This window comes from Eublepharis macularius, chromosome 8, assembly GCF_028583425.1.
Source record: "Eublepharis macularius isolate TG4126 chromosome 8, MPM_Emac_v1.0, whole genome shotgun sequence".
NCBI lineage: Eukaryota > Metazoa > Chordata > Lepidosauria > Squamata > Eublepharidae > Eublepharis > Eublepharis macularius.
This window is the reverse complement of record NC_072797.1, coordinates 90,341,160-90,367,196: the sequence shown is the minus strand read 5'-3', so window position 1 is coordinate 90,367,196 and position 26,037 is coordinate 90,341,160. Positions and strand designations below refer to the sequence as shown.

The following is a 26,037-nucleotide window of genomic DNA, read 5'->3' as shown; positions in this document are numbered from 1 at the left end:
CATTCTCTGTTTCTCTAAGAGGTGATTTATAGCATTTCTCCTCTGTTGTTGTAAAACAGACGTGCAGGTTCTGTGGGGTGGATGGTCTTTGTGTGCTGTGATGGTGCTGGAAAGGGTGGAGTGCTGCTCAAAGACATGTCGGCTCAGCAAGACCTACTATCTTTTCACCTGGCCTGTAAGACAGAGCTGTTCCACCAGGCACATGGCTGAGGTCTGGGCCTCCACTGGCCTGAAACAACAAGGGGTGTATAAAATCTAACCCTCCCTGCGAAGGCTGTCCACCATCCTGTTTTAGTTTGTAAGGTTGACTGTATAACTAGAAATATGTTTTTATTTTAATGATGTTTTTAATTGTTTTATAGAAATAGAATTTTATTGTATTTTAATGGGTTGTGATCTGCCCTGAGCCCACTCGTGGGGAAGACAGAATAGAAATGTGAAATAAATAAAAATAAATAAATAATGTCATTAAGCAACTTCTCCTTGTTCCAGTTGGTCTTTCCTGTTCACTGCAACTTCCTGTCCTGTGTGAGCATACAGCAACAGCTGCTGCAGATGCTCTTTTTTTAAAAAAATCATTCACTCTACAATATTTCTCAATGTGTGGCTTCTGAGACAAACATTTTAATTGAAGAGGGAAAGCTTGGGATTTTTAGCTACAGTTAACTGAGCCCAGGTGCAGCATAACGGGGGGAGGGGGGGAAGGACAAGGGGTTGCACAAGTTGTTTGCTAGGAATTGAATGTCAGGCTTAGTAGGTCCACTGCATAACTGCAGTGTGGGTAGTAGTGATGTGGTGCCATAAAGGAGTAAGTCAGCTCACATTTTTAAAGAAATAGGTCATGGACTCATACCTCTGCTGCTGTTGATGAACCTGGGTGTGGGGAACAGCCATAATTACAACAGAGTCACCTTGTGTGCAGGGGAAAATCTGGGAAGCAAATTATTTCAGTGGCACAGTATCCACCAACACACAGACCTTCTGTTGCAATCCCACATACAGCTAATGATGGAACAACATCGACTAATTTGCAGAGAACAACCTCGGTGAAGAGCTGACCAATACCACATTATTCTATTCCTTGTTTTCATTAGCTTGTATATGCTTTCCCCCCATATTGCTTTTTCTAACCAGCTCCTTTCTAATCCTGGAACAAGCCAACCTCATAAATTTCAAATCTGTTTGATTTAGCTGGGTTCAAATCAGAATCAGCCCTTTTATTAGGGAGTGGAGTTGTGTCATGTTATAATTTGCTATGGTTGACTGCACTATACAGGGAAAGGGGTTGTAAATTTTGATGTACTCCAGCTGTATAAACGGTTATGCATGTGTCAGTTTTTAATTGGCTGTCTGAATGTCTTTCTGGCTGCATGTTAGATCATATTGCAGTGGCAGATAGTATTCTAGAAAAAAATTGTGCGTGAATACATGTATGCACATGGTTGATATGTATCTCAATAAATAATTTTCTCATCCAAAAGCAATATAAATCCTTGTCAGTGTCAATACTATACCCACCCATTTAGAAGGATATAACTCTGCTTCGGACGGCACTGCAAATAAACTTCCTTATATGCAGATTTGGCATATAATACTAGGCTGCATTTTTAATGCTAGATTTAAAAAATATCTTCTAATGTTTTGTTTTTATTAGTTTTACTTTGTAAGCCAACTGGGGCAGGTTCCTGGCTAGGCAACATAAAAAATTCTAAATAAATGGAATAACAGCATTCAGAGTTTTACAGCAATTCTTTGTAATGAATCATAGAATCATAGGGTTGGAAGGGACCTCTAGGGTTATGTAGTCCAACCCCCAGCACAATGCAGGAAATTCACAACTACCTGCCTCCAATCTTCTGGCACCTCACCACTATAGTATCACTAGTATTTCTTATTCTTTTTATTTTTACCCAAAGACTCTCAACTGAATTTCCATGCTCAGATACTTGTATTTCCTCACGTATATAGATCCTTTACATGTAATGCTACTCCTCCCTCTTCCTTACTTGTCTATCTCTTTTGAACAAGGTGTATCCCTCATCCTAGTATTCCAGTTGTGAGTGTCATTCCACCAAGTTTCAGTAATGCCTATTACTGATTATTAGCTTTTGGCCATCCTGCCCCATGGACCCTGAAGAAGAACTGAGAGGTGGGATGCATTGTGTGCTGCCCTAAAATGTTTTCTATAATATTTATATGACTATACTAGCTTTATACCCATGCTTCGCTATGGTATTTAACTACTTTAAATCTAGTTATAATACTTATGGGTATGTAACATTTTTTTGGTTTGTGAGGTTTTTTAAAAATTGGTTTTGTTGTATAATAGCATAGTACCGAAGCTTCACAAAGGAATTTGAATAAAGCGAAGCATATTGATGCCAAAAACTGATGAAGTAAATTTCAAAATGTAACATTTATTGAAGAGATTTTAAAAGGAAAACATTGTAGTGTAATAAATACTGATTTTTACCTCAGAACACAGAGTTCCACAGCTGACCAATGAGAGAGAGGGGGCTGAAAGCAGGCAGGAGCTTGCCAGCCATGTAGGAAAGCCAGGCCCGACAGGGAGACTGGTAACCCTAGTGAATGTTTAGGGGAAGACTAGGAGGTGCATTTCACATCAGGACACATTCAATGACTCCCAATAGCAACTGCATACTGTTTAGAATGTGTTGAGTGAGGAGGACCAATCAGGCCACATACGCAAATGACCTCTGTGTTCCACCTGTCTTGCAGGGGGGGGGGGATGAGGTGTGGAATGTTGTGAGCCTCAATCAGCCCGCATATGCAAATGTCCTTGAAAAGCTGGCCCAATCAGGGAAGAGTGGCCGAGGTGGCAGTGGGCGGGGGCACAAGCAGGCAGCAGCCTGCCAGCCACACAGGGAAGCTGTATCCCTTTGGGAAAACACATTTTACCCCTTTTTACCCCCTTAGGGAGCGAATTTTTTAAAATCCCTTCTCAGTGCATGTTTACATCATGAAAGGAATGTTCTCCTGAAATTTCATGTTTCAAGGTCCAAGGGTTTGGGCTGGGTGTTGATGAGTCAGTCAGGACACTTGTCTTTATATATATAAACAAGCTTGATGCCCGTGCTTCACTATGGTATTTAACTACTTTAAATCAAGTTATAATATTTATGGATAAGTAACGTTTTTGGTTTGGGGGGGGGGCAGGTTGAGTTGGTTTTGTAGTATAATAGCATAGTATCCGAGCTTCACAAAAGTATTTGACTAAAGTGAAGCATGTTGATGCCTAAAACTGATGAAGTGAATTTCAAAATGTAACATTTATTGAAGAGATTTTTAAAAAGATTCTAGTGCAAGAAATAAAGTGAAAATATGTACAACCTTATTTTTCTACCGAAGGACCTCTTTGTAGACCTCATTGGTGGTTTTTCCCCCACTTTGGAGCCCCACTTTGAGAAGCTTGCGGGCTTGGAAGCCAGGAGGATTGAGCATGTTGAGGAACTCCACAGGGTAGTGGACTGCATCATCCATTTGCACCACTGAGTCTACAGATCGGTATTCCATTTCTGTCCCTTTGAGGGAGTTGTGTTTCATTAATGATGGCACACTTGCACAGCCCGTCCATGGACTTCTTCATGATAGTGATGATATCAAGGTATATCGTGGCTGTTAGGTCTGCTAGGATCGTCACTACTGTGCCCAGGCTAGCAGGGATGGTCACCTTTCCCTTGGACTCAGGACTTGCTGGTATTTGCCCACTGCTGTTCAGTGCACTGCAGGTGTATGATGTGCATATTTCTTTGCCGCATCTCTAAGTTGCTTCCTCCTTTTAGCATCAGTATATCTTGCACAACGTCTGCCAGGAGGCTTCTTGGGGGCAATAAGAGATGATGGCTGCAAGAGGTGTGAGGTGGAGTTGGACTGAGGGAGGGGTGGTATGGTGGGCCCTTTGGCAGATTAATGTGAGAGGTTCGCATTGAAATGACCCCTAGAAAGGTCATGCACCATCTCCCCATGAACATTTAAAAACTCAGCTGCCATACTTTTATATTAAATCCCTTTTCAGGAGTCTTGTACTGTCTTTCTTCAACTGTCTGCAGTTTCCTTGACCTAATTTTTACCTCAGAACACAGTTCTACAGCTGACCCATAAGCCTGCCAGCCACACAGGAAAGCCAGGCCCCACAGGAGATTGGCAACCCTAGAGAGGTGGTGTATTTTTACCTCAGGACACATTCAATGACTGGGAGTCATTGAATGTGTCCTGAGTACTGCATGTGTCCTGCATTCTGTTTAGAGTGTTGGGATAATGACCAATCAAGGCCACATATGTAAATGACCTCAGGGCAGAGTGGCTGACTTGGCAGTTGGTGGGGCAGATAAGCAGTCTCCCAGCCACACAGGGAAGCTGTATCCCTATGAGACAACACATTTTACCCCTTTTTACCCCCTTAGGGGGTGAATTTCTTAAAATCCCTTCTTAATGAGCCCCTACATCATAAAAGGAACGTTCCCCCCAAATTTCACATTTCTAGGTCCAGGGGTTTGGGCTGGGCGTTGATGAGTCAGTTAGGGCACTTGTCTTTATATATATAGATTAGTGTTTTTATTGTTTGTTTTTATTATATATATTTATTATGTTGTCATCCACTCTGAGCCTGCTTGTGGGGAGAATGGATTATAAAATAAATAAATCCATGTGCATGAACTCATCTTGTTGCTCAGTTCACACAAATGACTTGCTCCTCCCTCCTCCCCTCGTGTAGAGCTCAATGAAGAAATTCTTATTAGAAACAAACTCATATTATTCTATACATATGAGTGCAAGTGTAAAAGTTAACCAGGGTTAGTTTCTTCCACACTAATTGAAATGCTAAACCGGGATTAAACTCCAGATGTGGGGAGATATCTCTCTATGTGCACATTCATGTTATTGGAAGAGATACTTCCTAACTGTGATTCATTCTCTGTGTTCCGTGAGAGAAGGCAGGAAAGAGGAACCAGGTTTGTATACATTTTCACTTAACCACGGTTCAGTTTGCTACCTGAATGCAACCATTTGCTTTGTCCAGCATCATGCCAAACCATGGTTAAAGCCTCGTACCTGTGTTTTAATTAAATGTCTGAACTAAAATATATTTGTAATTGGCTGATAAATCAGAATTAAATACCATAATTCTGAAGTGAGAGCGCAAACCATGGTTCATGGCATAATATTTGAACTGACAGACCATAGCTATGGCTTTTTTTCATATGTCATAGCCAGTGTTGTATAGTGGTTAGAGAGTTGGACTAAGGTCTAAAAAACCAAGGTACAGATCCCCATTCTGATTGCTGGCTTTTGCTGTAATAAATTGGATTTGGATTTGGAGATCCCCATTCTGCAATGGAAGCTCACTGGGTAACCTTTGACTAGTAATATTCTCTCAGCCTAATCTACCTCACAGTGTTGTTGTAAGGATAAAATGGAGGAGAGTAGAATGATATAAGCTGCTTTGGGTTCCCTTTGGGGATAAATGCATGGTATAAATGAATAAAATAAAAAAATGCTCCATTTCCAGACACTACTGTGCCTCGATACTGGAGGGCCGAGCAGAGAAAAAATAACAGCAGACAAGTGGCACCTAACTTATAAGTATGCATCTGTATTGAGGGCTGTAAGAGCAGGAAAAGCGTGGAAGACAAGGCTTAGCATCCCCTTCCTCACAGTGCACTGGAGTCCTCCTGATCAGAATTGGGACCCATGCACTTGATAATTGCATTAGGATGCTTGGAGCTGCAGTCATGGAGCTCCTAGCACTTTGTCTGGTTTTGTCCACAGCCAGTGTATTTTAAGGGGTGAAAACAAACCATAAGAACTGTTAACTGTTTCTAAGTATAAATGGTGTAACAGAAACAATCGATACAGTAATATTTCTTTACAAGAGCCCATCAAATATAGTCCCTATGTGATCTTCACATAACCACATTTTAAAGAAGAACTATAATAGGATCCTTATTTTCAGTTAGTGATTTTAGTAAATTCTGGATGAAAATGTGTTGTGATTAGGGATGCTTGAGCATCCATCAATTTTGCTCACATTCTGATTGACAGTTGCAAGCAGGGAGCCAGTTTTTGATCAGGCAGTTTAACAGTTTATGAGCAGCTTGAGCTAGGATTGCCAGCCTCTAGGTGGTAGCTGGAGATCTCCCAGAATTACACCTGATCTCCAGGTCACAGTTCCCCTGGAGAAAATGGCTGGAGGGTAGACTCTATGACATTATACCCATTGAGGCCCCTCCCCAAACTCCTGTTTGGCAAGTCGCTTTCTGTGTATTCAAAGTGTAGTACAGTGCAATTGGCAAGCATTTCACACGTATGCATTCTCATACAGCCCAGTGGGAGGCCTAGTTTTCACCCTTTCACAGACCTGTCATCCCATTTCTGTAAGGCAGAAGGAAATGAAACTTCACCATCACTGGTACAGCACAGCAGTAAAGCTGTCTGACGTGAAGCTCAAGTTAGACAGCAATGAAGGAAGGGGATCCAAGGCTCAGCTCATGAGTGACTGCTGTAGCCAAAAGCTGTATGTTTACTTACCAAACATGGTCACCACAAAGTCTGCACTATCCCCGTTTGTGATGTCTCTTTATAATCTATATAGCAAAGGTGAACAATATATTCCGCTATAGCTGCTAGAGAGGTATTCAGATCAACATTGGGCATTTCATCCCCTCCCCACTTTGTCTTCCACTTTCCTGATGCTGTTTTTTCTTTCCTGTATATACCGGCTTCCTTCTCCCAGAATAGTAGGGCTATATTCTTAAATAAATAAAATTAGATTGTACATCCATGAATCATAATACATTTGATACAGGATGCTGAGAGCAGGAAGGACCTTGTGATGAGATCATGAAGCTGCCAGCCTGTATGTCCAACTAGAAAAAAAGGGAAGACTTTATTTCATTTGGCTACTACTCACAAAACATTTGCCTTGTAAAAAGACAGATATTTTCAAGGTTCGTAATATTGTACATTATTCTCCCCCCTGCTCAAAAATTGTTAATGGAATCCTCTAATCAGCATTCTAGTCCACTTCACAGTGAAGCCATATAAATCAGGACTCAGCTAACCAGTTCCTGAAAAAGGAGGATATCCTTATCTACAAGGGTGGAATGCTTCATCTAATACCAGATGGAATTCTGATTTTACCCTTTACATATTTATTTTATTGCATTGGCATGAGAGAAAGTAGCTGAAAGGGAAAGGCCGCTTGACTCCTTAATACAGCGTTGGTATCTTTTAAACAAGATAAAGCAGACTTTCAGGAACCTGGCAGCATTTTGAACTTAGCATTTGTGAGAACAGAATTTAACATGTTGCTGATGCAAGAAAGAGACATAGATGGTAGAGAGAATTAAGGATATTATGTAGGACTGATTAAAATATTATAAAATTAATCAACAATTATAATTATTTATGTTTAAAGAAAAAAGGGGGCACCTAGATTCAAACCAGGGGCCCCTTGTTCTGCTGTCAAACACTGTACCACGGAGATCTATCCCTATCTAGTTAATGTTGCTCAGTAAATTAATTTTACCATATTCTTCCTGCCTCATCACTGTTGCACTCACCATAATTCTGTTTGTAAATACTGCAATTAAATTTTACATAACTTCAAAACAATAAAGTGTTGTATTTATTTTCTTTCTAAATGCAACAGCTTGTTCCGATGCTTTGAGGGGCAATGTAGATTAAGGCGACAAGCAAATAAATATATTCGAGAATGGGAAATAATTTTTCAATCAAACTGGCTAGAGAGCATAACAGAACGGTGGTTGTTTTTGTTTTCAGAAGTGTATAACTAGATCATTTTACATAGGCGACACAGGCACGTTTCTCTGATATATGCCACCTCTGCTTTAGGTACATGCACTAGTCTACTGGGAATAGGGTCACCAATTGTAGCCTGGGAAAGTCCTAGAGAATTGGGGGTGGAGCCTGGGGAAGTAGCCAAAAAGGTGACTTCCAGGACCAGCAGTCAAATCTCACAGTACTAGCTTTCGGAGACAACACAACTCCCCTTCACACTACGGCTCCGCCGACCAAGCACAACATCATCTTGCGAGAGAAGGGGTGGAACCAAGGTAGGTTCGTTGCGAGCAGAGGCAGGAGGCGCCTGAGCTTCCTACACCCAAGCGGGTGGGGCTTATGCGATGACGTCATCAACCGCTGCCTCCGCCGCTGAAGCCGGTAGGAGAGAAAATAAAAACGTAAAGCAGCCGTTGGTGATGTGTCAGGTAAACAACTGCACGCGACGCTGGGCGACTCCTCCGCGGGTGTGCGGCTTTATGATGGGGCGGGGGCTGTTGGCCGGTTCTATCCTCGGGGAGGTGGGAAGCGGAAAGAGTTCTGAAAGCATTGTGTTATATGTCTGTTAGCTGAATCCCTCCTTCTCCGCATTCTTTAGTCCGCACCCCTTTTCCTCCCGTTCCCTTATGTGGAGTCTTTGGCAAGCCTCACGAGACTTGAACACGCTATTCTGCGAGGACAGCGCGAAGCCTCGCGATGTTTTCTGCTTTTTTTTGTGAGAAGAGGCAGATACGTGTTTCTTGTCACGTGTCTGTTCCGTTCATATGTGAAGCGGGGGTATTTGAATGTATGTGGCGGTGTGTGTGTCTTGAGTTTAAAAGGAACGTTTGGGAAAGCCGACGAAGACTTGGAAGAACTGATTAAACGAGAGACCTGAGAAGATTCCAAAGAAAGACTCCTCACTTCATGTGGGAATGGAGCAAACACGTGAATGATACCCCTGTCTCATTGTCTTGAACGGATGCAGCTAAAAATATGTGATCGATGTTTAATCCTTTGATTGTAAGCATGGCAGAGTGTTTACTCTGTGTTCTTTTGTATACAGCATTACAGTCAAATCAGCTTACAACAGCATGAATTCAACATGTGGGATAATTATCAGCTTTTTTAAAAGGTTGGCAATAGGGAGATAGTTAATTCTCATCAATTTAAGGGATCTTTCTTGTATGCATCTTAAATAATTGTGTTCATGCATGATTTCTAGAGTTGTCACTGTGCTTTTCCTGAAGCAGTGCTTTTCCTTGAAGCAGTGCTGCTGCTATTGTGGAAGTCTTGTTGGCAGTGCATATAGCACTTAAATGGATGGGGCTATTTGTGTAAGAAGTTTTGTCACACATACATGGCTTTATGTGTGAGTCCAGTGGCCACTCCACACATCAGAAGATGGTGACTACCCAAAAAGTGTGTTTATAGTATCTATAAATATAGCATTTATTTACCTTCTTTCTACACACATTCTTTCAACTATTACTTCTCTCTGTAGTATTGCTTGTCAACTTGCCATACACATCATACTTTACATCACAATATACATAACTCTGTTGCTTGTCTACCGTATTGGTTACCAAAGAGAAAGGTAATGATGACCTACCAGTGTCTTGTAGGAATCTAGTGGATAACTCACTACATCAGGAACATTAAGTGTTTGGAACTAACTTAGTTATTTTTGATAATGGTACAATTGCTAGGAGTTGGAACAAACAGATGAGTCTCATCTAAAGGAATACAGCAATGGGATTTGGTCTTTATAAATGTCGCTGATGCAAAGTTTCCATGATCTCATGTGTTAATACTCATAATTCAATAACAGTGGCACATATCATGCAAATGCTAAAACCTGTTTGAGGCACACTTTGGTTATTCATGAAGACTCTTTACATTAATTCAGATTCCATTTTTGCCATGGTATTGGAGGTGACTTGTTGGAAACTGTGGCATAACTTTATTCGATCAAGACTTTATTCTGTTCTATCAAGGATGCTTCTCTGCACAAGTAAATAAGCTATTTTTGTTGCCTGAAACTGAATTTGAATAGAAGATTAGAGAGGATGCTAGAAAAAGTGGGCTGTGTATAGGAGGCAAATTCACCACCCTCCGCTTCTCTCAAATAATCAGTTGTGTAGCTAAATGGACAGATTAGGGATATCCCTTTCCAACATGTAGACGTCAGATTTGAAGCAGAATATTTTAAACTTAGTAAGTATGAGAAAGATTGCTTCTTTGATGATCATTTCTCTATAACTGTTGTGCATCTGATGATGTGGGTATTAGCTTATGAATGCTTATGCCATAATACAGGGCAGCTTCCTGTAAATAAATTCAGTATAAGGCAGCTTCCTCTACATACATACATACATACATATTGTATGTATGCATGTATGTATGTACGTATGTAGAGGAAGCTGCCTTATACAGAATTTATTTACAGGAAGCTGCCCTTGGGCTATCAAAGTCAATATTATCTACTTGGATTGGCAGCAGCTCTCTAGGGTTCAGGCAGAGGTCTTTCACATCACCTGCTATCCAATCCTTTCAACTGCAGATGCCAGACTTTGAACGTGGAACCTTCTGCATGTCAAGCAGATACTCTACCACTGAGCCATGACCCCATTTTATTTACTTTATTTATTTACTTTATTTTTACTCTGCCTTTCCCCCAGTGAGAACCCAAAGCAATTTACATCATTCTCTTCTCCATTTTATCCTCACAACAGTCTTGTGAGGTAGATTAGGCTGTGTATGTGTGATTGGTGCAAGGTCACCCACAAGCTTCAATAGTGGAATAGGGATTAAAACTTGGGTCTCCCAAATTTTAGTCCAATACTCTAACCACTGAATCTTTAAAATACCAGAAGATACTTTGTTGTTATAACTGTATACTTGTAATTATTTAAATTAGGATATTATGCATGACTGAAAAGCATAATTTATATAGTAGCGCCCCATGCTTTATCAAATGAGCTGACTTAAGAGTATTGCTTTTTATTCTGAATTTGTTACTGCTTCTAAAGTTAATATCAGTTATTATGATAAAACATGAGCATATTATGTACTTGCTTTGAGCTGCTTTGAATCAAGGAAGAAGTGTGTGGGGGGTTACAGATTTATTGCAACCGTTATTCTTGGTTTTACATCAATTTAAGGAAATTAAATTGTCTGAAAATCAGCTGCCTGTTAATTTTTTTCAGAGTGCAACTGTTTTAACTAGACATGGGCACGAATGGGAAAAAAACCCGAACACCCTGTTCGTTCTTCGTTGCCATCCACGAACAACGAACAGAAGCAAACATGTCCCCTTAACAAACATGTTCGATGTTCATGGCCCTTGTCAGAGGGATGTGGGGACTCCCCTTGTCCCTCTGACAATGGGCAGAGCTGTTGCTGCAGGGCTTCGAAGCCAACACCACAGGGCTTCGTTCTGTATGCTGTCAGAGGGATGAGGGGACTCCCCTTGAGCCGCTGCCATGGGGATTTGTTCTGCCCGCTGTCAGAGGGATGAGGGGACTTTCCTCGTCCCTCTGACAGTGGGCAGAGCCGGTGTTGCGGGGTTTCATTCTCCTTGGTGTCAGAGGGACAAGTGGACTCCCCTCGTCCCTCTGATGGCGGGCAGAGCCGGTAGAGAATTCTTTCCGGCCCTCTTGCACCGGGAGAGCCAGCGCCGCCCCCTTTGCTGTCATTTTCTCTTCAGAGCGGCAAAAACTGAACTGTCTGCTGGAATCTGAAAGGTTAAAGCCAGAAAGAAAGCCAGAAGGAGTTGCTACAGAGTTCAGTCCCGCCCTACCTCTGCTGCCAGGGGAATTGATTGAAAGGCACCAGACTGTCTGGCTTGATGAAGGGCTGACGAACGCATGAACAAGGCTTTGCAATGACCACTGTTCAGAATGGGGCCTCACAAACAGCTTGTTCGCAAACAGCTGAACCCAATGTTCGTGGCTTTTTTTCATTTGTGTTGCTGTTCGTGCCCATGTCTAGTTTTAACTCTAACTAGATATGGCTTTATAACATCCATACTTTCATAGCAGATGATAATTTCTAGGAAACACTGTCTATGCTGAGTTTATCTATTCAAAATATTTCTGTGCTGCTTAGAGTCCTGCTCAAGTCAGCTTACAGTTAAAAACCACAGTATGAAACACAAGCCATTAAAAAAACCTATCCATAAAATAGAGTAGACCATTAATTAGCTGCTAAGATAACCCCCTAATTAAAACCACTATCAATGATTCTATATGCTGATGACTTAGTCCTTCTCAGTCAAACTCCAATTGGCCTGAAGAAACTTGTAAACGATTTTTGTACCTTCTGTGCCCAAGAGTTACTGACAATAAATTTTGCCAAAACAAAGATCTTGAAATTCTCTAAGTCAAGACGCTTGAAGGAACATCTCTGGCAAATTTTTGGAGAAACCATTGAAGAAGATAGACAATTCAAATATCTAGGTGTGATGTTTAATTATGATTTGACCTGGAACTCCCACATAAAATCCATCATAGGGAAGACCCAAATGACTATTCTTAAATTTTTTTACACCTAAGGTCAACTTATCCTGCTCTTGTTAATGCTATATAAAGCTATTGTTCTTCCCAAATTACTCCATGCCACCCAAATTTGGGTCAATGGACCGCTGGACCCACTTGATAAGCTCCAGCAAACCTTCTTTCATAAGATTCTTTCCCTTCCTCCTAGTTTACCTTCAGCTGTGGTGCGGCTCGAACTCAGACTCCCTAAAATTGCAACTGTAGCATAGTACCATGCCATTAAATTCAAATTGTCACTCCATGAATCTAATGCTTTACCGTTTCTACTGCAACTGGTAATAGCCGATTGGTTCAAAACTTGGGTTAGCCCAATCGACTCAAAGCTTGCAGTATTAAAGCCAAGCTTGATTCATAGGGTTTCACTAAAAAAATCCTTACAAGATGTAAGAAACTGATTATTTTTAAAAGACTGGGCTACGTTAAAATCCAGAGCTGATCAGAAATGCTCCCCAATAGAAATGGGCATGAACCGAAATATGAACCAAAATTCGTGACGAACCAGGCCGGTTCGTGGTTCATAAATCAGCAGTTTATCAGATCCCATTTCTGATGAACCGCCACGAACTTTAGGCTGGTTCGTTTGGTTTGTTTTTCAGTTCATCACTGCAGGCAGCCTGGCACCAATCAATCAGTTTCCTAGGCAACAGGGGATGGACTTCCTGAAGACCTTCTGCTGACCCGGAAGTGACCTTCTGCTGACTTGGAAGTGGTGATTTGCTGGTGCGGAAATGACCTTTTCACGAACCAAAACGAGCCGATTCATGAACCAGGGCAGGTTTGTGAAATGTGACGAACCATGAACCGCATGGTTCATTTTTTTTCTGGTTCATGCCCATCTCTACTCCCCAATTTATTTTCACCTATCATAAAATGTTTGAAATGGCTAAATATTTTTTTCTACTTAACAGTTCCAAAATATCGGCATTCTTTTATGTTACTCAGATGCAATGTGTTACCTTCCGCTGAGATGTAGACTCATTTTAGTAAAATCCCCCCTGAGAAGTGCTATTGTATGCATTGTACGGATCAAGTTGATTCAACCACCCATATCCTTTTTAACTGCCCCATTACAATTTACTTTGCAACCAATATATTACTCCCTGGACTGACTGTCTACAGAATATTTATGAACAACAGAAATTAAAGTTCTTGCTATCAGGCAAGATAAGAAAATGTTCATGTGATCTAGCCATATTTATCCATGGAGTCATAAATTATTTATAAAATACTTGACGGATGGCTGTGGGCTGTTAAGTTACCTGGAAAGAAATGTTTTTTTTTAAAGTCTGGACTTAAAGATGGATTTTAGCCTGGTGCCTAAAAGAAAGTAAAGTAGGCAGCAGGCAAGCCTCAAGGTGGAGGGCATTCTAAAGGTGAGGTACCACCACAGAAAATAACTGTCTCTAGTTGCCACCTACTTTACTTCTGAAGGTGGGGGCACAGAGAGCAGGGCTTGAGAGGCAGGTCTTAACTGGTGGGCTGGATAATAAATAATTTCAGTGGAGTCACAGAGCTTAAGGGTTCTAGTGTACAAATCACTGGTAGGGCATGCTCACATGGCTCCAGTTTAAGGTAATGACTACGTTTGTCAGTTTACCCAGTACTTACACTACATTTTTGCAGGCGCTTTAGCCCACATTAATATTGTAGGCTGATAGGGACCAGTTTGGCTAAGCAGTCTGCATTACTGGCTTCCTGCTTTGAGCGTGGAGGGCAAAAGCTGGTCTTGAATGTTTCCAGTGCTTGCTGTAGTGTTAGACTGATAACCCTGATCAGAAACTTACATGTAGGTATGTCTTTAGATGCCTAGAAAACCTTTTAAATATTAACTAGTTTTTAGAGTTGTCCTATGCAGTTATAACCCAAATCTACTGAAGTCAATGGATTTAGAAGGGGGTAACTCTGTATAGGATGGCACTGTGAGTACACTTTTTATGTACCTAAACATAGGGTTGAATTTTGCTGCCATTTTGTTTGCAGAATTGGCTCTTTCTCCACCTTTCCTTTCCCCAGCAGCCTCCTATGACCCCCTCCCCTCAAAGGCATTGTAGGGGGATGGGAGAAATTTACAGATTAAAAAATCACACAAGTTATGGATTTACAGTGAAGAGTAGAACCAGATGAGACAGAGAATGGTTGTAGGATAAAACTCATAGTGTTAATATTATTTTTGTTACTCATAATAACAGTAATCTCAGTTATTTTCTGATTAGAATTGAGTTTTTATTACAAGTAAATTAAAATGGTAGAATTCTTTTGAAGTTCAAGTCTAATTCAGTTATAAAGTGTTCTTTATAAAACATTAAACTAGGTAGCTGAGCTTAGTTATCATTAGGTCTTATTGTGTAAAAGGGTTCTCTTTTTACTAAAACCAGAAATAGGGCAGACTCATAACCCTTAGGAAATGAGACAGCCAAATCATGATGCAATTCCTCCTCTCCTGGGAGTACTAATACACTTTTGGATATTGGTTTATGGGAAAATATAATGAACACTATTTCATTCCTAATGCTGGTGCTAATTAATCATTCTGGTTCTGGTCAGTTTCAAAAGATGATTCCTGCAGGTACAAATTGTAGCAGCTCAGAGCACCTACTTTTTGTGTATCTCTTGATAGGTCTTTTAGGCTGCAGCTCATAAACATGTGAAGCTAGGGATGCGGGAAACATGTTTTTGACAGCTGGGATCACCAGTGAGCTGCTTATCAAATATTTGCTTGTCCACCATGCTTCTCAAACAGCTACTAAACATCTCTGTGACTGTACAGTAACTGTGGAAATGAAGTTTCATTTCATTGTGCCTCAACAAAAATCTAGGGTAGCTTTGTTCCAAACAGAAGGCACAGGGCTGTTGTGTAGTGTTCTGATTGGAACAGAATGAGCACCGCTGGTTCTGCTCTAGTGGAAAGGCTCCATTCTAGGGCATATTACTTGAATGAAAGCTCCCCTTGCTTGGTGCACATGCTCTTTCTCCTTTTTTGTCTGTTGCATTGTCTGTCAATATAGTGCAAACTCAGAACATGCGTTTTGAAAACTGTATATTGGAACTGCTCCCATCTGTTTGTTCTCCTGAGGCTCCTGAGATAGGCCAATTTAAATAATTAGTATCGGTTTTTACTTCAATTCAAAACCAAAATTAACCACCAAACAGATTTTGATGGGTGAGGCATGGGAGTATTCAAAGTTTGAAAGGTTACATTGTGCTTGAGTATATACGTTATTCAAACAATTGTGTGGATTTTAATAGAATTTTCTGGACTGTCTTTTTAATAAGAGGATAGAATAAGAATACATTACTGGTTTGATGATAATGTGGAAGCTAAGCTCACTAATTGTATACAAATCTTTAATTTACTGGATGAAGAATAATAAATATGGTGAAATTTTAATCCCACTCCAATATCTCCAATTTCCATATTTGTTTTTGAATAAGAAGTCTTTCCCCCCTTTGCTATGAGAACCCTCCAATTCAGTATTTAAGTGGATTTCAAGCTATTAAGATGTAATGATATACCTGGAGTATTTAACTATAAATTTGAAAAATCTCCATGAGCAATCTCAAAAGAATACTTGTGCAGTCTTTGTAAATTGACTCATTTTCTTGTAATTTGCTGAAAGAGCTGATATGAACGCAGCCATAATGTAGAAAGTACATTAATCCCTGGAGTTACATTGTATGTATTAAATTGTTGCTCAGGGTATAAAACACATGAAGCCATTTCGCTTTCAGATCATGCCTGTTATTTAATAGCATTGCAATTATCATTGCCATTTTGAGACAAGAAATTAGACATGATATATTTTGTTTCTTGAAAATGAGATAAGCAATAATAAATTTTTAAATTATGCACAAAATCTTGTTAGGATTGCTAATTGGAGGGACAGTGTTGATACTTCTATAGTGTGCCGGCTTCTTTGCCCCAAATCCAGAAATCTGTTCTAGATTTGTTCCCTAATCGTTATATAGTCTTCCTTTTAATTTTCTTTCTAATGTTCATTATTCAGCATTGTGCCTGCTTGGAATATACTATGTAAATGACAAACATTTATTATCCAATATTTATAGCTTCAATATGACAAATATTTATTATTCAAAAGTGACTTCTATGTGGTCTGCTTTAAACCCTTGTTTAAATTGGCACATGACTATTCATGATGTTCTTCTTTGCAGGGTGATGAGTGAAACAGTACAGCTTGCTGTAGGAAAATCCATTATTATATGGAATAGCTCATCATATTGGGAAGCTGTTTATATTGGCTGTTATTGACAAGGGAATAGAAGAAATAACCAAGACTTAAGAAAAGACAAATAAGGTTGTAAGGAAGATTAGCATATAAATATGGAGCTCGACTTCACGAAAGATGATCTGCCCCTAATGGCTAATACCAGCCACATGCTTGTAAGACATTACGTGTTGGACCTCGATGTGGACTTTAAGAGCCATATTATTGGAGGCACCATAGTCCTGTTCTTTGAAACTGGCAGGATATACAGAAAAGAAGGCAATGAACAGGTGGAAGGAGCCTGTCATTCTCAGTTGGATGAAACCTGTCATAACCGGGTACATCAAGCCTGCTGTGTTCCTGTGCCAAATGCAAGTGCCTGCTCAACTAAAAGTGGATGTAATGATTTTGCTGTCTGTGGTAAAGGTGAAAATGATCCTTCTGATAAAAACGGTAGCCATGGCAACAGAGAACAGGCTTCTGGGATTTCTAGTTCAAAGAACTGCTGTGACATTGAGATTCATGGGAGTGAAGATTTTTTGCTGGTTCTGGACTGCTGTGATTTATCTGTGTTAAAGGTTGAGGAGGTAGATGTTGCTGTTGTTCCAGGCATTGAGAAATTTATAAGCTCTGCAAAGTTAATGGATGCTTCTGAGGATTCAGGAGATCTTAGGAATCAAATTGTGCATGAACTTGTGACATTACCTGCAGATCTCTGGAGGGAACAGTTCCACTATTACAAATGTTGCAGCCAAGCACCTGCTTGTGGAGAGCTTCTGTTTGTTACTGGCCCATGGAGCCTGGAGATCAGGAAAGCAGGTGTTCAGCTGCCGAAGGACTTCCCTCAAGCCATAAGGATTTGGTACAAAACAAAGCCAGAAGGAAGATCTTTTAGCTGGACAACAGACCAAAGTGACAGGTATGCAACAGTTTTCGCTATTCTGCTGTCAAGTGTTATGTGCCAGATAGAGCAGAGTCAAACTGTGAATGATGATCTCATTTTGAGTTGAATTTAGATGGATTGGTAGCAAGCAGGAAAAGTTCAAAGCTCATAATAGCTTATGATTATGTCACTGTAATTCTGGATCAAATTAATGCATTTCATGAGTACTTAAGATGGAACAATTGATGGATGTATAGTTTGGTGAAAGGTACAGGGGACAAACATACTCTGCAAAACACTTTCACTGTAAGTCCAGCTCTTTTTATTTCCATTTCCTCTAGTGTTAATAGTTCTTGTTTAAGAAATTGTTTTGTAATGACTGAAAAATAAATATTAGTGCTACCAAGATAAAATGGTTGTTCTTTTGACTAACTTTTAATATGCTTTAAAAAAATCTGCTAATATTTGAAGACAGCTTGACCTTAGCCAACAGATAATTCTGTTATGCAAATGCTACATATAATTCACTATCATCATATTAAACACACATACAAAAACACTTGAAATCTTTAGAGTATGTAATAATATTGTAATTATTTCTAAAATCATGCATTTTACTTACTCCTCTACTATCATCTTGGTTACTCATTTGTCAGCTCTTGACCATTTTCCTATTGTTGTTTTGTCATCTTGTAAAAAGTCCAGTAGCGCCTTTAAGACTAACCAACTTTATTGAGGCATAAGTTTTCGAGAACCACAGCTCTCTTTGTCAGATGCATGACTACCTGGTCAGGAGTAAATTTACTTATATATTCTCTTCAGCTGCTAACTCCTGGGCATTTATGTATATGTTTAGTACCCTTGCACCTCTTTGCCTATTGAATGTAACTCCATACCCAGCTCTTTCCATGTTAGCAGGGGTCAAAACCTTTATCCTGTCCCAACAGGCAAACCACTGTGAAGACAACAGTTACTCCATTCTCATTTTCCTGTTCCCACTGTTGAGGCCAAAAGACAACAAACCCAGTGCAAAAATGAAGTCTCTGTCCTGCTGCAGTACCACTTTTACATTCTTCTGACCTCTTCCCAGCAGTGAGCTGTTGTAGCCGATGCAGGAAGATGCGCATAAGGGTGGGAGTGCACCTGAACTCTAAACTATTATTTACATAGACTCAATAACTCTTTGCTATTTGTGACTAGTGGGATAGTTTTTCAGCCCCTCCCTGGTTATAGCTTAAGGTTCATAGCCTTTGTTTAAGAAATTGTTTTGCATGAATGAAATCATATATTGGTAGTAGAAAGTTAAAATGAAAGTGGAACGTTTGACAATAGCGCTGTAGTATTTGACAATAAAGCTTTCTCTTGAGTTCCACTACAGTAACCAAGCTGTCCATCCTATAGAAATTGATTGTTTAAAATGAATAATTTTAAATCTGATATTGCTATATTTGTCAAAGGTGCATATAAACAAAAGGCAAAGTAGCTGTCTATAATCTGCCACTTTTTCCATAGAATTAATCTGGGAAGACCTACTATTAGTTTAGTACTTTTAGGACTTTATAGTCTTAGAGAGATTAGAAAAACTGGAAAGTAATGTTGTTTGTATGTATGTTACGGTGGCTCCATCCATACTCCAAGGAGCTTTCTTCCAGCTTAAGGGAGGTTCCTTCAACGGAAGAATCACTTAATTGGAGAAAGGCTCTTTAGGCTAGAAGAAGGCATCAAACTTTGCTCAGTGGAGTGGCAGGATAGGTGCAGGTTCCACCCCAGTATTCATTTGTATACCCTAAAAAAATCATACAAACTAAGACTTGTCAGTGATGTAGTAAACTTGTGTCTAGGCTGTACCATTTCAAACTGGTGTTGGGGGCTAATATGACTGAATGTTCCTCCATACAGCATTCTCTGCACATACAAAATGGGCATGTCAGAGAGAATGGCTTTTTTCAGATTATTTTTAATATGGAATAGCATTCAGTCATATTAACTTCAACCTGCAGTCTGATATGGCACAAGCCAAACCACACATTTCCCACTTTATTAAGAGATTTGTTTGTTTGTTTATTTGTGTTATTTGTAGCTCACCTTTCTCTCTGAGTCTCAAGTCAGATTCACAGTATGGGACATCCAGTAAACAACGTAATAGAATTAGAACTGCGGAAACAAAAACCAAGTAAAAATCTGGAACAAAGCTGAAACAAAGCATTGTAATTGGTTGGTGATACTTTTATAGTTATTTATACTGGCCTGTAGGCAAAGGATCACCAGACTAAGTGTGTTCAAGGGCTCATACTTGTCACTGGGATTTTTGACTTGGAGCAGCCAAACCCCATACCATGTCCAAACAACATTTGAAACTTCTCTCAGTTTAAAATAATAGTTTGCTATTTAGCATGAGATGCTACAGTTTGAGATCAAAGCCTCCCTAAGCACATGGAATGGTTGCTATAGTGTTTTTTAAATTTGGAATATACTTTAAACTTGTACTTAAACTTACCAACAAACCTATGAAGTAGGTGTAGAAAGAAGAGATGTAGAATGGTTGCTTGCTTCTTCTGTAATCTAGTCATGGAATTCCTCCTATAGAAGAAAGGTAAATGCAGATAAACTCTGTGACAAATTATCATATGTTTTTCCATATTGTATATAAACCTATCCTATTTCAGAGGCTGAAATCCAGTAATTTTGTATGCATGTGTTAAGAGCCTCTTTATGTGCAATTGGGATTATTCTCCTTTGTTTTGTTCCAGCATCTCCCTGTACCAAACAGAGAAGCTTGTGGGGGAGCTTGGAATGCATCCTGTCTCTCTGATGGCATAGTGGTCTATGGTCTGCTGGAGTAAAGCTGAGAAGAACTTTGATATTTGTAATGTCTGATAATGAATTAGCAGTTCATCCAATACAGCCTAATATACTGTGTTGTGGAGAATACTCTTGATTTTTCCCATGGTATTTGAGAGAAGGGATTATAAAAGAGGAAAATGATTGTCAGGTTTATTTCTGATATTCTTAAGGATATTTTTAGCCTCAGCATTGAAGTCTCAGTGTGGGAGGATAACAGCATGTGTCAGGTAACAGGTGGTCTGGTTGTACTTCCTATTCTCTCAATAAATATGATAAAAGAGTAGTGATACTGAGAAATAGATTATGAGGTTACCACAGTAAAATTCTACTGGTCAGTGTAGCTTTTAAAAAGTTTCATTTAATTTTTTTAATGTGCAAAACTAGTAATCAAGGACTTGGAAATATTTTCTGCAACTCTGGAAAGCAATGTGATCAGTTAAGACAATCAGTGATGATGATGTCAGAAAAACTAACTCACGTCTGTGTACACAAAAGTCAGTTCATGGGTTTGGCCAGTGTGGACAGAATTAAGCATGATGCAGGCAAGGCAAAAGAGCTATCCCATGAGACTTTGTATCTTGCTTAATGCTGTGACCCGTGCAAAATGTATGTGGTTTGTTTGCTCATCAGAGATCTCTAGCCTGTGTGGATATTTTGCTGTCATGCAAATTTAGTAAGTACTTTGCAGTGCAGTTTAAATATGATGCTGAGGCTTATTTAATTATTTAACCAATCCTGCTTTTCTCCCCAGTGGGGACCCAAATGGCCATATACTACAACCCCTGAGAATTAGTATGGTGAAATAGTTAGAGCTTAAGATGAGGATTTAGGAGACCCAGGTTCAAATTCCTGCTTTTCTGTGAAAACTTGCTGGGTGACCTTGGGTCAGTTAGATACACAGAGTTGATGCGAGATTATAATGAAGTAGAGGAGAATAACGTAAGCCGTTTTGGGTCCCCACTGGAGAGAAAGGTGGATATAAATGAAGTAAATAAATTAAACAAAGCAGCAAAAGGAAGGAGGGAACAGACTACTTAATACAGAGTAGGTTTTTGTCTTTCTGTGAGCAGATTTTCTTCCCAGCTCTAGGCGACAACCGTCATGCTATGAACTGAAGGCCAAGAGCTCTTTGACTTGTGCTCTTTGCCTTGAATCTCTAGCTTTAAGTACCTATGAGTAGAGGGAAAACAGACAGATCTTACTCAGCTGCTGCTAGCAAACTAGTAGGGTCTTCCTCACTTCCTCCTCCGCCAGCACCAGGAAGGTCTTCTTCAATACCATCACTATATTTAAATTGGACTTTTGACACATTTTGGTATTATCAAGAAACTGAACCCAGAGCAAGACTATGCAGGTGAAGGGATGGGTCTATTCAAATACAGACTGCCTTGATTCTCAGTGCTACCTGATGAGTTGCATGGGCCGTAATAACCATGCTGCCAGCTGGGGGACAGCTGTTCAGACACTGTGGTCACTAAAGGTGAATTTAGTATCCATGTGAAGACTTAAAACAGCTACTGATTAAGGTTAAAGGAGAAAGTGACAAAGCAGGATTACAGCTGAACATCAAGAAGACAAAAGTAATGAGGACTTACACGATTTTAAGGCTGACAATGAAGAAATTGTTAAAAGATTTTCTGTTTCTTGGCTCAGTCATCAACCAAAAGGGAGACTACAACCAAGAAATCAGAAGGAGACTGAAACTTGGAAAGGCAGCTATCAAAGGACTAGAAAAGATCTTTAAAGACAAGGATGTGTTGTTGGGGACCAAGATCAAGATAATCCACAGTATCGTATTCCTAATTACTATGTATGGATGTGAAAGTTGGACAGTGAAGAAAGCTGATAGGAAGAAAATTGATTAATTTCAAATGTGGTGATGGAGGAGAGTTTTACAGATACCATGGATGGCCAAAAAGACAAATAAGTGGCTTCCTAATCAAATCAAGCCTGAACTCTCCCTAGAAGCTAAAATGATGAAACTGAGGCTATCGCAGTTGAAGTAGTTGATAGTTGATCAATTTATGGATGATTCGGTGTAATGAAGAAATGATGCTGCTTTGCACATATCATATAAGAGTGAAGACTGTTAGATGTGCTGTTATTTTACTGCTTTACCTCCTGATTTTGAAGAAATAGGAGAGCAGAGCAACTCAGAAATATTTTTTTCATTTAAAGATTCCTCTCCAACACTGTCTCAACTTAGATGAAAAACAGATGAACTAGGATAATGACTTGTACAGTGTGTATTCCTTCATTCTTATCTTTCTTTCTTATAGGCCATGTGTTTATACAGTTGGATCTCCAATAAACAACAGGGCCCTTTTTCCATGCCAGGAACCGCCTGTTGCCATGTCAACATGGCAAGCTACAGTCCGAGCAGATGCATGCTTTGTTGTTCTAATGAGTGGTGAAAATGCTGCGGAACCAACAGAATCCAAGAAAGGTACCGAATGCATCATATATAGCACAAAATGTCATTTGGGAGATGTTAACACTGTTAGAGTACATCTGATAAATTGCATTCTTATACTCCAAGCTCTCCTTCTACCTTTGTTGACCCTGCCTTTCTCTGTTTTCACAGTTTTCTGGCTTTCAAATTTTTACTGGTCTCTCCTTTCTCATCAACACCTCCTATCTCCTTGCAAAGTCTAGGACTTCCTGATTAGTAATTTGTAAATTTCATGAAAGTGCAAGTGATATGGAGTTTTCCTGCATTCCTACACGTTCCTGAAGACCCTTTTGGCCTCCCAGCATTACCAAGGCTATGGGATCTCCTTAGGGGAATAGCCACATGAGTTGAGCTGGATTGAGGAGGGACAGGGGTTAAATTACTACTTTTCCTCCAGCAGGCACAGATACACTGAGGGAGGGGAGCAGTTTCATCCACTCCTCCTTTTTCATGCCAGCCCTCTGAATAATGTGAATTTGAAGCCTCTGAAGTGATCTTCTTGGAGGATGGAAAGGACTGCAGGAATGGAGGACTATGAGGGAAAACTCTATAATGTCCTTCATGTACAGGTGTTTGATACAAGCCATTGATTTCATTAGAGTGGCTTGTTTCAATGGGATCTTGTATGTAATGGCTCTTAATAGGCTGATCTCCTGAACTGTGCAGGTGTAACTATATGCAAAAATGGAGTGATGTTCGTACAGCATGTGTACAGTATGGCAGGTTTGTAACTTCTCTTGTGTTCCTGATGCTTCAGATCCATCCAACTGGAATGGTGCTTCCTGTGCAGCCTGGCCTGGATTCTGCCGAAGTGGCAGGAACAGAAGAGGAGGTTCACATCTTCTCTCTTGCAAACTGTGCTGCAGAGGAAGAGGCTTTTCATGCAGCCTGGCTTGGATCCTTCTTGGGCAGCAGCAGTGTAGCCACCACCTCAAATCCATCCAAACTGAACTGCGCAGGCTCCTGCAGGGTGATGGATACATGGAGGTGGGACCTTGGGACACCTTAGTAGCCTGAGCTGGTCCTGCTGGTCAGCCCTCCTTATTTAGAGAGATTGTGTCACACACACTCTGGGAAGTTTGCTTTACTGGATATTACTGGATCAGTAGAGGTATAATAAAGTTCCATAGCTCAAGTTTTCCTGAGTGCATTGGTCGGTCTCTAGACTATTGAATTTTGATGTCAACTGGAATTGGTTCTCCTGGTTGTTGTCTCTTGCCTACCCACGTACAAAGGTTCCCATTCCAATCACTTTCCTGGGATTTGTGTTTAGTGTGTTTTACTGTTAAGGAGAAAAAAAAATTAGAAAACACCTTTTCCCCAGCTAAATGATATTTAATTTTTTTTGGTCCCTGGTGTAGATTATTAGCTTGTTTGCTCCCTTCAACCAATCTGATCTTATCACATAATGTTCTAGTAGAGCCATCAATTTGATTATGTTCACCGGTTTTTTAATTTATGTTCAACAGGTTTTTAATTAAAATAGGGGTTTGACTTACTACTGTCAGAGATGAGTTGGCATTGTAGCATTATATTCCAAACTGAAGTTATAGTGCTTTCATGGCTGAATTTTTAAAAAGATTCCTTTTTAAAGCAAACACGTTGTTATGGCATTGTAATGATATAACTATATTCAATGGCCAATTAAAAAACAAACAAAAATAGCCCCTCACTGGCAGGGAGAAATGGCTGTCACAGGAAGTTTTCCTTTCATTCTGCAGCCATCCAGGTTTTGCTGCAATTTTTCTCAAAACTTTTGCAGTAAAGCAGGTTTGGAAAAAAATAAAGAAAAGCTGGGAAACCCTTCAAAGTGCACAAATACATCATGGTGCTGTGGGGAAGGTAGGAATAACTCACTTCCCAAAAGCACTGAGCTCAGGGCATATAACCCATGTGGAAAAGATTTTAGAACACAGATCTGGGTTAAAATCTTTCTTCTTTTGAGTATTCCTTGAGTTGATTGAGGATGCAGCATTTTCCTTCTGCTTTTGGTCAGTGTGTTAAATTAACTGCAGTACAACTGCTGGATTTCCTTTGTTCCATTTAACAGTGCAGTCCTAAGCAGAGTTAAGACCCTTTTAAACCATTAACTTCAATGAACTTCGAAGGATGGAACTTAGAATTTCTGCTTAGAACTGTAAATTTCAGATATAGATGATTTAGTAATATTTGTATGTGTTTTAGTCCACTTTCAATATACCAATTTTCAACAAAATATGTATGTTTATACAGAACAAAAATAAAAACCTTTTACACTATCAGCAGTACTATCTCCTGAAAACAGTAAGAGAATCCCCCCTCCAAACAGCTACCATGCAATGAATAGACTTAGCATCGGTTGGAATATATGATTAAAATATTTTAAAACATTTTAAAGATAATTGAACATGGAGTGATAAAATTAAGATGTCTTTATCACTTCTAGCACTATTTTTTTGTGATACAGAAATAAAATCTTTTTTTCGGGGGGGGGCGGGGATAACTAGTCAATATGTTGAAATATTTTTCCACATCTCACATATGAAAGACTGGATAGGGCAATTGATTATTATATGAGTTATTGGCACAGAGTATTGCAGAGAAGAAGTTAACTTTTGTATTTTCTGCAGGAAACACTATTTGCAGTCTAAGCCTGGTTGGTGTTTTTGCCTGTATGTTGGACCATTTCCTGCCACGTGGAAATGTGCATAGCATCCATGATTATTTCTTTGGTTTCCACTCTAGGTGGTGCTGTGTCCAAGGGAGCCACACAAAGGCAGACTATTGAGACAATAGACAGCAACAGAAATGCACAAGGAAGATTAGGATATGATCATGTGGGTAGAAGTAGAAAGGCACAGAACAAAGAAAGAATGTAGCATCAGAGATGGGGGATAAGAACATATTCTTGGAAATAGTAAGAGCAAAAACAATAAATACCCATGAAGATTAGATATTGCTGAGAATGCAGAGGAAAAACAGGTGAATAATTCTATCTGTTGTAGTTGCCAGGAATACCTTTTACAATGGCAAAAACAACTCTGGTTTGTGAATGTCATTTGAAAGTTTCTAGCAATTGTGGGGAATATGGTGTAGTCACTCTCTCAACCTCTGTGTAGAATCTTGGGACTAATATGTTATGGTTTAAGAACCACAACTGACTCAAAGCCTCCCAGAAAGAACTAACAAAGCTCAACAGAACTGGAGAATCCCAGCAAAGCCAGCCTGGCAGAAGCCTTGCATTGAAGGATTCCCAGGCTGGGGAGGGGGAGGCAGTTTTCCCAGGCAAATGGAATT

General features: G+C 39.8%; 1 protein-coding gene across 3 annotated transcripts in view; it reads left to right on the top strand.

Moving 5' to 3' along the window:
- The first annotated feature begins 8,188 nt into the window (after window positions 1-8,188).
- AOPEP (aminopeptidase O (putative)) overlaps window positions 8,189-26,037 on the top strand; it is a 290,214-nt gene continuing 272,365 nt past the window's right edge. For all 3 annotated transcript variants that reach the window (XM_054986685.1, XM_054986684.1, XM_054986686.1), the window contains exons 1-3: window positions 8,189-8,249; window positions 16,530-17,501; window positions 22,589-22,755. In XM_054986685.1, the coding sequence (XP_054842660.1) occupies window positions 16,699-17,501; window positions 22,589-22,755 (970 nt within the window). In that variant the 5' untranslated portion in view covers window positions 8,189-8,249; window positions 16,530-16,698. The remainder of the gene's footprint in view (window positions 8,250-16,529; window positions 17,502-22,588; window positions 22,756-26,037) is intronic.